This window comes from Alternaria incomplexa, assembly GCF_024043165.1.
Source record: "Alternaria incomplexa strain BMP 0042 chromosome Unknown scaffold_3, whole genome shotgun sequence".
NCBI classification, from domain to species: Eukaryota; Fungi; Ascomycota; class Dothideomycetes; order Pleosporales; family Pleosporaceae; genus Alternaria; species Alternaria incomplexa.
Window position 1 is genome coordinate 2,019,784 of NW_026249852.1, and position 15,412 is coordinate 2,035,195.

General features: G+C 51.9%; 4 protein-coding genes across 4 annotated transcripts; 2 read left to right on the forward strand and 2 right to left on the reverse strand.

The window, feature by feature from the left end:
* Positions 1-1,494: 1,494 nt before the first annotated feature.
* On the forward strand, positions 1,495-2,593 carry J4E90_003057 (uncharacterized protein; the record flags this gene model as incomplete). Its single annotated transcript, XM_051432630.1, has 3 exons — positions 1,495-1,814; positions 1,865-1,979; positions 2,027-2,593. 3 exons carry the CDS (start codon positions 1,495-1,497, stop codon positions 2,591-2,593), a joined length of 1,002 nt encoding a protein of 333 aa, XP_051294052.1.
* Positions 2,594-4,220: 1,627 nt separating this feature from the next.
* On the forward strand, positions 4,221-5,707 carry J4E90_003058 (uncharacterized protein; the record flags this gene model as incomplete). Its single annotated transcript, XM_051432631.1, has 2 exons — positions 4,221-4,647; positions 4,701-5,707. 2 exons carry the CDS (start codon positions 4,221-4,223, stop codon positions 5,705-5,707), a joined length of 1,434 nt encoding a protein of 477 aa, XP_051294053.1.
* Positions 5,708-6,265: 558 nt separating this feature from the next.
* On the reverse strand, positions 6,266-8,055 carry J4E90_003059 (uncharacterized protein; the record flags this gene model as incomplete). The annotated part of the gene is made up of 2 exons (XM_051432632.1): positions 6,266-6,983; positions 7,046-8,055. The coding sequence occupies 2 exons, from the start codon at positions 8,053-8,055 to the stop codon at positions 6,266-6,268; spliced, it is 1,728 nt and encodes a 575-aa protein (XP_051294054.1).
* Positions 8,056-8,677: 622 nt separating this feature from the next.
* Positions 8,678-11,257, reverse strand: J4E90_003060 (uncharacterized protein; the record flags this gene model as incomplete). The annotated part of the gene is made up of 5 exons (XM_051432633.1): positions 8,678-9,355; positions 9,418-9,563; positions 10,395-10,592; positions 10,647-10,847; positions 10,909-11,257. The coding sequence occupies 5 exons, from the start codon at positions 11,255-11,257 to the stop codon at positions 8,678-8,680; spliced, it is 1,572 nt and encodes a 523-aa protein (XP_051294055.1).
* Positions 11,258-15,412: the final 4,155 nt, after the last annotated feature.

Sequence of the window (15,412 nt, forward strand, 5' to 3'; positions counted from 1 at the left end):
ATGGAAGTTCAAGTAAGAGGTTAAGTTGGCGACATGACTAGGAGGTACTGATAGGTCGTAGGGCGTTGTTCGGTATAGTAAAGTCGAACAAGGTGAAGAAATGAAGATGCCTTGCTCTCGTGCTGCGAGTTCAGCATGCTGCAGTTGACACGCTCAGGCGTCGCTTCTCTCACATCTCATATGGTGGGAGGCGCGACGGCGAGCAACAGCTTCTCGAATAAGCGAGAGATCTTTCGGCCAGTCGACCTTACTTATCAACGCCTGAGATGGCAACATTTAACACCCAGGACTCGACAGCGATTTCGCAGTTCATGATGAGACCTCAGGCGGATTACTGACTTGTTACACAACGCGGAGTAAATTTCAACGAGATGCGACCCGACGGAATCAAGATGCTCGCACACGAAAGGCTCGGCTACAATGTAAGGAGACCTCGGATGTCTTGGCGAAGACCCTTCTCCACACAATCAAGTGGATGCTAGTAGCAACCGAATCATGAGTTGTGTACTCCGCTCCAGCCTGTACCGTGCTACCCGCGGAACAATTCTCAACACAACATCGTCATTGTGTAGACGAGGCTTGGTGTTGGTACGTCATGGATCTCGCTTCCTGCCGTGGGAGTAAGAGACCAAGTACCAGGGTCACGATAGCAAAAACTACCGAGACAGCACTGAATGCGCCGACTGTCGAATTGGGCGCTAGTCTACCAAGGTCCATCTCTTTGCTGGGTTTTCTCCCAGTTTGGTGGGTCCTGATCGACTAGTAGCAGGCGCAAAAGAAATTTGCCCGCCAAACACACGCCAGGGCGCCTAGCAACGGTGTGTACATACACTGCGGGCTGTTAGCTTCCAAGGTTATCGCGCGTACTGCGCAACTGCTTGGTCGACGTAGGAGACATGTGAGCTGCTCTTGGCTGGCGGCGTAGGAATGTGGGAACTGGTGGGAAGCGAGTGTGGGAGATGTAGCGCGCTGCAGCATCGCGTCATAGGCGGGACGGAAATGCCTCACTACACAGCCTCTCGCGACGATGACGGCTTATGGAACTGGCTGCGAGTGAAAGACGGGGCTGTTTGTGTTGACCAGACAGTGAAATTGGACCCAAGAGCGGTGGAACAAGGCGAGCACACTCAGATATTCACCGCAACGGTGTGGGGGTGGATGGTCGCAGCTCGAACCGTGTTTGACATGTGAAGTGCCTGGAGGGGGCAGGCGCGAACCCCGTTAGCGTGCCTCCTGAGATTGGGCGTCTGTGCACAGCCTCACTCTAGCCCTCTAGACGCGCAGCGCTCGTCTTTTGTCTCACGCCCACGCCTCTGCCCTTTCTCCCTCCTTCTCTCGCCAAGTACTAGACGGACGTTGATGATTGCCGGATGCTTGATTTATACCTCTTTTAATACCACATCTCTATCCCGCCCTCGCGCCTTTTCTTCACTCACCACCTAGTCCGTGCACAACGATCCATCGGGAAAGGAGGCAGAGAACAATACAGCAACCATGCGGAGAGGCGTCACCATGTTCCTGCTCGTCACCATCGTCGTCCTCGGCTTCGCGGTACACAGCGTATGGACACTGCTCGGTCTTCTGATTGCGACTGGCCGCGAGGATGCCATTCTCCGCGGAGAACTCCCTGCGCCCAACTCGAGCGCGATTAGTGATGCGCCGCAATTGATCCCCAAGATCATCCACCAGACGTACATCAACGACAGCATACCGCTGCACTGGAAGGGCCCCCAGCAGAGCTGCCTGGACCTCCATCCCGACTACGAGTACAAGCTGTGGACCGACAAGAAGTCGCGCGAGTTTATCGCTCAAGAGTAGGCGCTCCTACGTCCACATCACGCGAGGTCTTAGCTAACATCGTCAGATACCCATGGTTCCTCGAGACCTTCGACGGCTACCCCTACCCCATCCAGCGCGCCGATGCTATTCGCTACTTTGTCCTCCACCACTTTGGTGGAATCTACATTGACCTGGACGATGTACGTATGGCATGTCCTCTCAAATGTCGCAATGCTAACATTCTCAGGGATGCAACCGCAGTCTCGACCCTCTTCTTGCCTACCCAGCCTGGGTTCGCCGCACCATTCCCACTGGTATCTCAAACGATGCCATGGGCGCGGTCCCTCGTCACCCCTTCTTCCTCAAGGCCATTGACTCGCTGACCGACTACAACCGTCGCTGGCCACTCCCCTACATCACCGTCATGGCCTCCACCGGACCTCTCTTCCTCAGTCTTGTGTGGAGACATTACAACAACGCCGGCCCCATCGACCAGAACCGCGTGCGCATCCTGTTCCCCGAAGAATACAACAACCACCCCTGGAGTTTCTTCACTCACCACCTCGGAAACAGCTGGCACAGGACCGATGTCAAGATCATCTTCTGGCTCGCCAAGCACTGGCTCCTTGTTACCGTCTTCGGATTCGTTGTTGGATTTGCAATCCTCGGCATGTTGTACAAGTTCTTCGTTCTCAACAAGCGCACGACCGGACCTGGATCGCCAAAGATGCGCTACTTCAACCAAAGGATGCCCTTCTACCGTCGCATCAGCCAAAAACGGAGCTTCGAGCTCGACGACCGCCACGAAGTCTAATCGCACCATCCAGTCCGCGCATTGCATTGTTTCAGCGTTACGTCCGTTCACATGTCTTGCATTTATCCGGCGTTTTCCACCATCATCATCGCAGCCGCCTTGTATTTTCGCTTCTACGTTACCCCACAAACCTTTTTGTTCGCTTCTATCCACATTATTGATCGGGGGCTGCGTTGCCCTCCTAGCTTGTTTAACTGTTGTTTTCACTGTGGTGTTTAGACCACAACCGGCGCTGTTGGTATACATGAAAAAGGCTGGACCACTGTCGTTGCCAGAAGAAGGAGACTCTGGGTGGAATCCTCATAGAAAGGGAAAGGGCCAGACCGGGGCCGGACCGCGGAGGCATCAGGATGAAAGACCGAAGAGCTCGGCTTAGGGATGCGAAGTGTTGTTATCTAGATAGAAGAAGAAGCGTTATTGCTTATGTTAATATGAAATGTATTGAGTAATTACCAGTATGATACTATGAATTTTCATGAATACGTGTTTGAGTGTCAGACCATGGCTGTCGACAAGACTGCGGAGCGCCATCAACAAAAACCAAAATAACTAAACAGACCTCCCATGAAGAGGATCTTCCATGTTCAACCCACGAACGGTTGAGGAACTTTGTCTTTCCGAGCTTTCCGAACGACATGCGAACACGCAAGTGTTGCCCCACTTGTTTCCCTCATCCGCATATGATTGGCCCCCCAGCCCTGACCCTTCCGCCTCGCTACTTCCCTCCCCTTGTCATCAAGCTTACTGTGTTCGTAACTATATCGCGACGTCGCATGTGCCAGGCCAATGCTGGCACGTACGTCGCTGGTAACTGCAAGGTTGATATGAACCCAATCGACGTTCAAGAGTAAGTGGAGTTTGTTTACTTTTTCAATATGGAGAGATCGGCAGACTGTCGTGGCCACTGCGCAGCTTTGGGATTGATGACGTAGGCACCTCGAGGAGGGAAGGCGGAGGGGCGGTGGAGGTTCTTTGCAGTGGCAATGCAGCAGCAGGATAGATTTATTCATGCCTCGTAAAATGCGTGGTTGTCTTTGGCGCTGGTAATCGAGGCTGTATCTTGGTGCGCGGGATGATCATGGTAGATCTCAGATGTTCAGCTGGGTAACGCGCCGGCATCGACCTCCGACTCCACAACTCTTCCCGAAATACCTAAGCCTCAAAGATCTACATCCAGGTAAAGGCTGTGTCCCTGGGTCGAATGCAGCATCGCATGCACTTTATTGAGCATCAACAACGCCAGATCGACACGAGTTGCCATGGCCACTACGCAGCGGCCAATGACAACACTAGTCCGCCACTTCCGTAACCGTTGCAGGCCTTCCGTCATCGCTCGGCCCTGCGCAATCAAGCAGCCAATTCAAGCTTGAAGCTCCCAATGTTGGAAACACCGTTCTCTCTAAGTTTAGGAACTTGACAGCCGGTATCCGTCCGTCTGGATCCACTTCGTTCCCATATCCTGATCTTGTACCTGACGTCGCTTCCTCCTTTCTGCTCATCAACTTCGATGGATGGGACTTGAGGGATTACTACTTTCACAACCAAACCGACTCAACCCAAATCACACCAATACACGCTTTCTGTGTCGAATACTAGAACCTCGATTAACCCGGATCGCCACTTCACAATGGTTGGAGCTACAGTCCAAATGCGCGAGGGCGCCGAGCTCGTCGGCGAACACGGCTACCGCTACCTTCTCGTCAAGCCACTCGGTCAGGCCAATGTATGGGTCGCTGTCGACGCAGCTTCTCAATCGAAAATCTTCATCGTGAAGCAACCCGGCGACGATGACGTCGGTTTTGGATGGCCAAAGTTCCAACACGAGATGATCATGCACGAGCTCCTCAAGGGCATTCCAACGATCCGACAACAAGTGGACCGCATCCCACCATCCGCTAGAGGCGAACCGCCCCGAATCGTGCTCGAGATCCTCCAATCGACTCTCTGGGATGCGCGCAAGAAGCGCCAGTTCAGTGATGTGGAACTCAAGGGTATCATGCGCTCGGCGTTGATGGGCTTGCGGGATGTGCATCAACGAGGATTGGTGTATGCAGGTGAGCCTCTACACGCACGACCAGGATGACAAGTAAAAGCTAACCCCATCCAGACCTGAAGATGCAGAACATCCTCCTCAGCGGCTTCGAAGACGAACCCAACAAAAAAGCCTCCGTCGGCGACGACCGCATCACCGCCAAACTCGGAGACCTAGGAATCGTCATGGAGCCAGCCAAAGGCCTCGTCCAACCCATCGTATACCGCGCCCCCGAAGTCTACTTCCGCAACGAGATCAACCAGCCAGCCGACATCTGGTCCTGGGGCGTCATCTACTGCCAGCTCCTCGAAGCGCAGGCCTCCTTCAACAAATACGGCATCTACGACGAGCTCCTCCAAGGCAACACAGGCCAAGGCCAGAAAGAACGATCCGTCGAACGAGCTATAGCACACGACTTCGGACTAGGCGCCTTGGACTACTACGACGGCTGTAGACTTCCATACCACGACCGCTCGCACCACGAAGGACAACACTGGGAGAGGTTGCTGGAGAAGGGTGTTCCGGAGAAGGAAATCAAGTTCCTGAGCTGGGTCCTGAACCCGGTTCCTACGGATAGGCCTACAGCACAGGAGATTCTGGATGCGGGCTGGTTCACCATGGATACGGCGAAGACGAGTAAGATTGCTGAGAAGCTGGAGAAGTCGGCGCAGGATAGTCGACGGAGGAATTTGCAGAGGAAACGCAGTGAGCCGCTGTTATCCACGTTTTCTGCATCTACACAACAACCCTCTGGATTGTACACCCGCGAGCAACCCACTTCCTTCAGAAACACAACAGCCTCAAATACAAATACAAATTCGACAAATTGGGCTCCGGCTGGTATGCCATGGCACCCGCAATCATCCCAGTCATATTCTCAGCCAAAGTCGTCGCAAGCGCAACCTCAGCAACAGTCTTCCACCCAACAAGGTGGCCCGCCGTACCAACCCATGTCCTTCAAACCCGTCACGGTCCAAGCGAAAGAGGAATTGGAACACAAGGCTCGGCCGGTTACGCCGAGGAGTGCGACGCAGAAACCGAGTGGGAGTACGTTTTTGAATTTTGGAAGTTTTATGCGGTGAGTGTGGGGTGGGCGTTTGTACGGGATGGGTTTGAGGGGATGGAGGGAGAGAGAGGGGAGGAACGGTGGTGGGGTGATGGGGTGCGTTAGGCCTGCAGCTTACATCGAGTTTACACCACGCAAAGTAGTCGACTCAACGCCAACGTAGGCTCCAGGGTTAGTAGAGTTTTAGTTGTAATGATATTGTTTATTGTTTATTGTTCTGGCAAAGAAATGAGATGATGGGGAGTTTAGTAAAATGAAGTGGGCATGGATATGAGGTGTTGCAAGATTCCCTGGTGATGCGACTATCCCACAACTTACGTAGGTAGGTTTGTTAAAGACTATGTGGAGGGTGTGAGGGATAGGAGAAGGCGTCGCTGTTTCTGCCCTGAGGTTATTGGTTTCAGAGTTAGCTTTTAGTCTTTTAGGTTGTTAGTTAGGTTGTTAGGCTGTCAATAAATTAGTTATGCTGTTTGTTAGTTAGGTTGTTATTCAGTAAATTGGTCGGTTCGTAAACCTTATAATAGATATTTCGTGGAGGACTACAACGTGGTTATAAATTCGTCCATACCCCTTCTCAAACGCATTTCCCGTAATTGCGAAACCTACTCTTCGCGATGCCTTCCACTTCATACAAAGACCACCCTACCTCCCATTCGTCATCCTGGTACCAGCGCTCCGCAAGTTCATCCCCGTGTTTCGCGCGTCCAATTTCCTGAAAAAGGCTGTGCAGTTCCTTCCCAGGGCGCCATTTTCCTACCGCCCAATCTAATTGCCGAGTTGGTCTAGCATTGAAGGAGGACCAGGGTTCAGCGTATTCAATACTCCATATCACATCTAGGTCACGTTGACTACCCATCGGCCGCTCCGGGTACACATCTTGCCCCTGTATGGGTGACCATATTACTGCTTCCTTGAGCGCCGGCATTTGTATCGCTGATCTTGCAAAGCGTTCGAGAAGTAAGATGAGATTGGCATGAGGAGCAACCCGGAACTCGTGATTATCCTTACCACGTGTCTGTCTTCCGGCCCGAATGTAGTCTTCAAAAAACTCGTCCATGTCCTCATCGAGCTGCGTATGAGTATGGGGTGGGTAGGAAGCATCTGTGACAGGGAGACCGCGTGCAACGTCGCCTTGGCCGTCGGAGCCTTGGAAATACCATGTTCCATCGGGACGGGCGTTGTGAAACATGAGATCAAGTAGTTCAAGGTGTGGCCAGGGAGTGTGTGATGTTGCGGAATTCTGTGGCGACAGTGCGTGGAAGATGCTCTCATCAATCATGGCCCGTAGTTGCCTAAATGTACGAGTCAGTGTATTGGTCTCATGTTAGTTTGTGTGTGCATGAGCATGACTTACAGGTGGCGAAGGTTGTTGCACAAAATACCGAGGCTCGTCGAGAAAGGATCGTGAGTAAGGTTGCTACCTACAAGATCTGGAAAAAGCGTTCCGTGATCATAGTCAGTCACCCGACTTAAGGGGTATAAAAAATCGAGCGTAGCTCGCCTCAGCGTTTTGGGTAGCTTGTCGACACAGCTGGTAACTGCGGCAGCGAAATCATGTCGGGCATCTCGTCGCGGTCCTGTCCAGTCGTGCTCGAAGTGTCCACTACACGGATCTTCATCTTCATCCAGGGTTTCGCACCATTCGTACCCTCCGGTTCGGGTGCCCAGATATTCTAGATTGGGCATGCTGATAGCTAGGTCGATGAGAATCCGCAGGTCAAGCTTCGATTCCTGCATCCCAGATTCGTTGTATCGAAGGCAATACGTATATCCGTAGGGGTCGTAGGGAGGGTGATCGTACTCGTACCCTTTACTGTCGTTACTAACAATTCTGAACGATCGTATGGACGTGATTGGAGGTAAGTTCCTTGCTAGTAGCTGGACGCGCCAGCTGGTCATATAGCGATGGGGGCATACGTCTTCGTTTTCCGTTCTTCTTATCGGGTTGTAGATCGTGAGTCGATACCTGCCCGGAGCGTGATACTCTCCGGCCTGCTTCTCGACTAGCTGAAGGGTGTCGAAAAGATATTGTATCTGGCGGGTGAATGACTCGTCTCTCTCTCGCACCTCGTCGGCATTCTCTCGACTGAACAGTCGATCATCATTGTCGTTACCCTTCAAGTCGTAAGCTGCCGAGACGTCTGGCCGGAAAGTAACCTCTCTTAGATAGAGGAGACGATGACCAGAGAAGCGCATGAGGAAGTCGGCTGAGTTCCTCTCAGTGACTGCGAATTCAGCAAAAGCCCCAGAGTGTCTTTCTGCTGCATAGCGAAACTTTCTATCTAGGATGAGAACATTGCGCAAGTCTTCTATAGGTAGAAAGCTAGAGATTCTTTCGATGAGCTCTTGTGCGAGTTGGTTCATGATGGTGTGAGTATGTGAAAGACAATATGAGTTGAGGTAATGAGTAATGTTTGGTGGTTGACTGAATGCGGTGCTGGGGAGCGATCAAACTTATATGGGAAGGCTGCGGAGATGATAATGGAAGATTACTGTCCACGACGAAGGTGCGTGTTGCAGAGCTCAGGGCTGATTTGCGGCGTAGTCGTTGGATGCGGCTAATTCGGGACATTCCGAGACATTCCGAGCGCTAGAGCAGCGCCAAGCAAGGAGCAGCTGGCTCCTTCCTACCCATCGCTCATCGCATCTATCGTCGGTGAGGTCGCTTGAAAATAGAGAAGACAAGCGTGATACGTCGTGCTTATAGCAATACATTTGCATGAGTGTTCTACTAGAGAACAATGATGGACCCGTGACGGGCGATAGATAGGAAAGAGTGGCGAACGAGCATCGTAAGGCGGTTACGACTACCCAAATAACAAACGAGTGAGATGAAACACAGTCATGAGTCCAGTACGTAAATGTCAGATGAAACATCCCCCAGCGCCCCAGGCAGCTGTCATCTAAGAACCAGCCCCCAATCCAACTGCCAAGCTTTCATCATCACCAATCAGTGCAACCCCTGTCTCAAGGTGAGTGCTCCTTCTCAGACCCGATCTTGGCCTGCTTCTCCTTCGTCTTCTTCATCGGCGCCATCCTCTCCCGTGTCTTTTTGATCTTTTGCTGTCCACGGCATCTCCCAATCTTTGACCTTGTCCCATTCGTCCTTGGTCTTCTTGATGAGAGCCAGCATGTCCTTCTTTGTTTGTTCCAGTTCCTTCTTCTTTGTCTGCTTTGCCTGGGAATCACCCTGAAAGTCGTCGGATACTTCGGTCTTCTTCGAAGACTCCCATTCAGCTTTCAGACTGGCGAGATGAGGGTCCATGAAGTCTGTAGCTCTCTGCTTTGCCACCGCAAACACATTGTCCATGTACGCGTCCCATTTCTTCTCAAGTCCTTGCTCCTGCCATGGACGCGCGACGACTGCGGCTGTACCTCGACCAAATTCCCGTGGCGTTTTGTGTAGTTCTCGGTCGATGTATCCGATCATTGCGCCCATCCTGTTCTTTTGATTCGAGAATATCTTTGCGACTTCGTCTTCTTGCATGTATCTGAGAGCTCCGATCATAGGCCGCAATTTCTGAATCGCTTTGCGAGATTGGTCACTGGGACTCAGTGAGGTGTACCTCGATTCCTCAGTACGCCCCTCGATGAGCGCTTTCATGTTGTCCTCGTCGAGAATCTGACGGTATTTGCCTTTATTGGTCTTCTTTTGCCGGAACAGCTGTGATGGGAATACTGTAAGCATGGTTCTTTGTTTCTCAAAAGTGTGAGGGTTATACGTACCTGTCCCTTGTATTTTGCATTGATCCCTTCTTCCACTAATGGCATCTCCTCGAGCCACATTTCCTCACCACTTTTTTTGTATGGGTATACACTTGCCAGCCAGTCAGGAGGACTACGCTGCTTGGGAGCTTGATCGGGGGCCGTGTCTAGATCGGGGGTACCATCCACATCTGGGGTCGCTATCGGGATGGAAGGAGGTCCGTCCATGCGATGTTTTGGCCAAGTCCAAGAATCCTTCCAGTATTCACAAAAACCGACCATGGTTTTCTTGCTCCGCGGATCAGGATTAGGAAACTTGGTCGTGATTTCCTTCTCCATCGCATTGAAGAATTGCCAAACAGATTGCCATTCCAGGACATGCTCAGTCTCATAATTGACATTGGCGCTTTCATCCGGGCTATCCATACTGTAGTCGTCGCACGAATCCTTTTTGTTGAATCCGTACCTCTTGGGTGATCGATCTACCCATTCTCCACTGGCTGGGTAAGGAAAACTCTTAAGTGTGTACCCGCAAGCTCCTCCTTCCTTGGGTTTCGCACGCTTCTCAAGGCGAGCATACCTAAGATCGATTGGGTAGCTTCGTGAAAGAAGGCTGGTTTCATCTACGACTTCATCTTTGTCTAGCGCTGCCAGATCTTTGCAGGACAAGGAGGAGGTTGCTGCTGAGGAAGAGGACGACAAAGTGGTGGAAACAAGCGTTGTTGACGTGACAGGCGGAGTTGTGGAAGATGTCGGCGAGGAGATCGTAGACGCGGTAAGAGAAGACGTTGCGAAGGTTGAAGAAGTCTTGAACGGAACAGTCGTTTCTACCGGTGGAGCTCTACTGCTAGGAAGGTCACTTGCAGTAGTCGGGGCTGGTTTGGCACTAGCCTTGGTCGTATCTCCGTCTCCGTTCCCGCCGTTTCTCGTGCAGCGTGGACCTTTGCATCCTTTGCAGCCTTTTGCGGGACATGGTAGGTCGTCGTAGTTCATCCCACCCGGGACAAGCTCGTCCGGGGCATCGACCAGAGGAGTAAAGGCCTTCTTGATCAAGTCGTCCCGGCTTGGTACCAGCGGGCTACAACCTGCTTGTCCCGCAAAGTCTGCACCACTGAGGAAGAAGTCGGCCCATTCTTGCGCTGCGTCTTGCGCTTCATGGGCGTACTTGTACGCCTTTGCTGATCGGATAGCGGCCACTACAATCATCTTTTAGCGTCTGCTACTAAACAAAAGAGATGATTCTCGCGTACCCATTCCACCTGTGATGGCTCGTCCTGGTGGGGGAAGTGCTGCCATCCCAATGGCCATTACTACATCGAGGGCTTTCAACGCGGGACACAGAACCTTCTCGAGGATCTTGCCAGCTTCGATCAGTCCTTCAATGAAGAATTCGCCTGCAAATTCCAATATCGGAAGATCACAAGCGCAGTAGCCTGGCTTAACCATCAAGCCTAAACTTGATCTTAGTCTTGAAATCCAATGTGTACAAAGTGCATACCCAGGAAGACATACCGTCATACGTTTTGTCCGCACCGCACAGAAGAGCAGGCCCACCAACGAACGGGTACCAGGGATTGTCACCAAAGATACAACTTTGAGAAGACACAACGATCTGGCCCTCCGCTGTGCTGTCACCTGGGATGCAAACGTTCTTGCACTGCTCTTTCACATTCTGCTCCGACCCGTCGGATAGCATGTGACATCTACTGTCTTCTAGATACTTGTTCAGCTTCTTCATGACTTCGGGATCCTTCGTCTCTGACAAGCCGTATGGATTGGACTGCTCGTAGGCGATGGGATCGCAATTCTCTGCGATAATGCATGTCGTCAGGCCGGCTAACAGACTGAGGAACGCCTTCATGTTGAATTTTGGTATAGTAAAGATACGATTGGGCAAAAACGGGTGCGATGTAGTTCGATGGCCGTCTCTTGCGCGTTCAAACCTAGTCTTATATACTCATATCGATTCTGGTCTTGAGTATACTTGGGAAGTACGCCCCCAAGATCTACTATTAGCATGAAGCAGTCTGATACAACCACGCCGTGAGGTCTGGCTATTCGGAGTGTCGATGAGCTGTCATTTTGGACCCGGCAGCCTGTGCCTCTGAGGCTCAGTGAACATTGCCGTTCAAAAATGTGACGGTACATGAGGTATGACGACTGCTGTAAGCTTCCCATTCCTGAAGGAACATCTTAGCCCCAGAACATGGTTGTCGTGGCAGAGACTCATACAACCCAGTTCCACTGTGCCGCTTGATGTTAGATGAAGCTGACAGACTCCTGAATGCATGGCACAGTCGAAGTATACGTCATGATAGAGCCATGGCAAGATTCCGTCGAGATGCGACTGGGAGACGAGATGGACTCTTGCAAATCGACGAACTCAAGTACCTATTGCCAAAGAAAGCCAGGCTAGATACGATGTATTTCGAATGGGCGGCATGTTCAGGCCTGCGCGAGATAGTCGAAGTCTTCACCAGGTAACGCGGTGCCAGTTTCCGGACGATAGTAGTGGTCTCTTTTGGTCGTGTCGGATTAAGCAGAGCCGAGAGGATTATGCGCTACCAATGACTTGCAAGGCTTACGGTGGTGAGGTAATTCAGCCCCACCATTGTTGGAATCGGACACCGAAACGTCGCTTATTTCCAGCGAAACAACCGCGAATGCGACCAGGTCGCCAATAATGGTGTTACTCAAATTGCGGCATTGTCGCGGATCGCAAACGCCGCTCACGAAGGCTGCTCGTCGATAGCTCCGCCTCGATCTTACACGGAATCACACTTTACCGGCGTCACCGACGTCACCAGAGATAAGAACAACAAAACATCTTGAATCTGGAACGTGAGCTCTGCATCTACATGGCACTAACAGCAATATTCGTTCATTCTGCTCGCATGCTTTTCTCGCAGTCCAAATCCTACGACAACGAAGGAGTAATGCGGCCTGGGTCACCCTGGTGATCATCAAGCATCCAATTGCGAAGATTGCTGTAGTTGGAAGATCTGTACCCCTCCCCCCAGTGCTCGACCAGATCATTACCGTGCTTCTCTCGCCCAATGTTCTGGAAAAGACGGCGCAGCTCCGCATCTGGACGCCATGCTGCCACCATCCACACTAGGCAACGTATCGTTGGATCGTTGTTTCTTTGTTGACTTGGGAGATAGTGCGATGGTGACCCCCAGATACCATTGTCTTGATCGGAATATTGTATAGCCCAGTTAGACCTCCAGTTAGACCCAGGTCCTTGATATTCCGAGTCCCAGCCTTGGGACTCTGCGTAGTCATATTTCGGATACCAATTCAGCGATGTCCAGATGAGAGCTCTCCTCAAAGAGCACATTTGCGCTGCTGCACTGGAAAATCCTGCTAGGAGCGGCCTCAGTCTTGCTTCATCTGGTGTGATACGAAACTGATTTTGCGCGCCATTGGGTAAGTTGGAGAGATGCCCGGAGGTTACAAGCTCCTCCATATCAATGTCGAGCTCGGTCGTTTCAAGAGGGGGGTACGAGGCAGCGGTGATGTCGTAACCGACAGCCTCGCGGCCGTGGCCTTGAGGTCCGACGAAGTACCACGATCCGTCAGGCCGCGAAGGGTGGAACATGACTTCCAGAATTTCCAGATTGGGCCATTGCGGCTGTGAATTATCGTCCATGCTGAACAGGCTTTCATCAACAATCGCCCACAGGCGCAGTTGTCGCAGATTATTGGTCAGGATACGAAGGCTGGCGCTAAATGGGTCGCGGAGAGCTGGACCAACTAGATTAGGTAAAGGCCTGTCTTGAATAGTGTCAAGTGCGCGTATCAGCGGGCTGACGAAATCCAGGCTCGCCCGCTGAAGCGAGGTCGGAAGCTGGGTTTGGTGAGAGATGACAGCGTGTGCGAAATTGTGCCTCGCATCACGACGTGGGCCATCCCAATCGCTTTGGAAGTGTCTGTTGGGGTCTTCACTACCATCATTACCTGAAAATGCAGGAGCCCATTCGAACCCTCCTGTCTTGCAGCCGAGATACTCCAGGTTTGGAAGCTTCGATACCAGATCGACCATGACCCCCAAGTCCAGTTTGAACAATCCACCATCGAAACACTTTCTGTAATTTGCAGGATAACCGTGACTATCGTGGTAAACACTCGCGTCTTCTGGGCATTCGTTGCAAATCTCCAGCGAACGAACTGAATGTACCAGGGGAAGCTCCGTATTGAGCAGACGAATGCGCCAACTGATGTATTCCTGGTGAGGACAGTATATCTCCACATGAATCAGCCTGGAGGGGTCGTGTGTCTGGATTCGATATCGACCAGAGGCATGCTGGGGTGCAGCATTCTCCTCAACAGTACTGAGCGTTGTGAACAGCGAATGGACCTGACGCGTGAAGCACTCATTTTTGGCTCTGATTGCATCGGCGTTTTCGCGACACATCTCGTCTTCCCAGGGCCAGGGGTCGGGAGGCCAAGTTGGAGGGAAGTTGGGGCGAAAGTGCAATTCCCGCAAGTAAAGCAGCCGGTGTCCTGAGTAAAGCCCAAGGAACTTGTCCGCGTTACGCTCATTTAGGGTAAACTCTGTGAAAGCGCCAGAATATCTCTCCGCGGCATAACGAAACTTTGTGGAGACAGTTAGAACGTTCTTGAGATCGTCCGTGGGCAGGTTTTTGGTGATTTCCTCGACGAGTTCTTGCGGCAACCGATCCATGTCAAGCTAGCGACTCTAATGGGCTGACTGAAAATGCCGTGTTTTCCGCGAGCGTTCGATTTGTGGACAGGTGTGTAGTTGCAGGTAGACGTCGAGGGGATGGGAGCAGAGTGATAGCGAGCTGAGCGTGTATTGTTGGGGGCGCGGTTGCGGCGCGGTTGCTGTGATGCACGTAGGCCCCAAGCCCTATTAATGGAAGCACATTCCGAACATTCCGAGGCGTTCCGAGCGAGAAGACAGACTGCAACAACGCCGATGCGTCACGGATATCGTGAGAATTGGCCCGCTTGGATGTATAGAGTTTGTTTAGTATATTTGGACGAGGAGTGGAGCCGTAAGAGTGTGGAATATGAGTCGGGATACAACATGACGGGAAACCCTCTCCCAGTGAAGGTTGATTAGTAGAGGCAAGGCGAGACGAATGGTACTGTCTTGAGCATCAGGCCAATCCAAGAAACAAAGTCGCCAGCTTTGAGAATGGAGAACAGGATACGTGTAATTCGCACGTCGTCTTGGCAGGGCTGATGCGTGAGAGAAATAAGTATAAACAGCGAATACGCAGTGGGTGTAGACTCAGTCGTACAGCGTGGAAGACGCCTCACATTGGGTGTCACTTCCTAGCGAACCTAGCCAAACTGTATGCATACCATTGAAGATAGTTGCGCGTAGAGTGGCATCATACTTAAGCCTTGATGAGATTGCGTGCTTTTTCGATGGTTGTAGTCCGTCAGTATCCGAGGATGTTGAAGACTATTGGAATGGCTTCAAAGCAGTCCATTTCAAGGTACAGGCCGTGCAACGTGCGCAGTTGAGAAGTGTTCCACGTCTGTAAGCGCTGGCTGGAACGAGCATGCCGCTGGTGCAGGTGTTGTTATGGTGATGGCGTGGATGCTGGAAGTCACCGCAGGCGTCATGCCAAGGCGAGCTAACGCCATCCGGACTCCCTTCCACGCAGAACCATGGAACGCAGTAACATTAAATGCAAACACGTACGCATGCTGCACTTCTTTCTGCAGTTGCTGCTTCGGAGGCAATGAAGGTGAAGATGTGCAGCTACCTCTAAGTGTGCACGATGGGCAGAAGACGATCGCGCAGGTTCCACCTATCCTCGGCGATCTCTCTTATGATTGGTCCATTGCGTGCGCAACTTCCTTGCCAAAAAAGCCGCCCCAACGCATCCGCTGAACACGCTCGACATCGCCGCCCACCTAAACCTTTTCCATCGCCAAACAGCACCCCAACACCTCATTTCATCACTTTCGACGCGATAAAACGCATGCGGAAGTCCGTGCGACACTTTTGACACCCATATCGACAATATTGCGACGC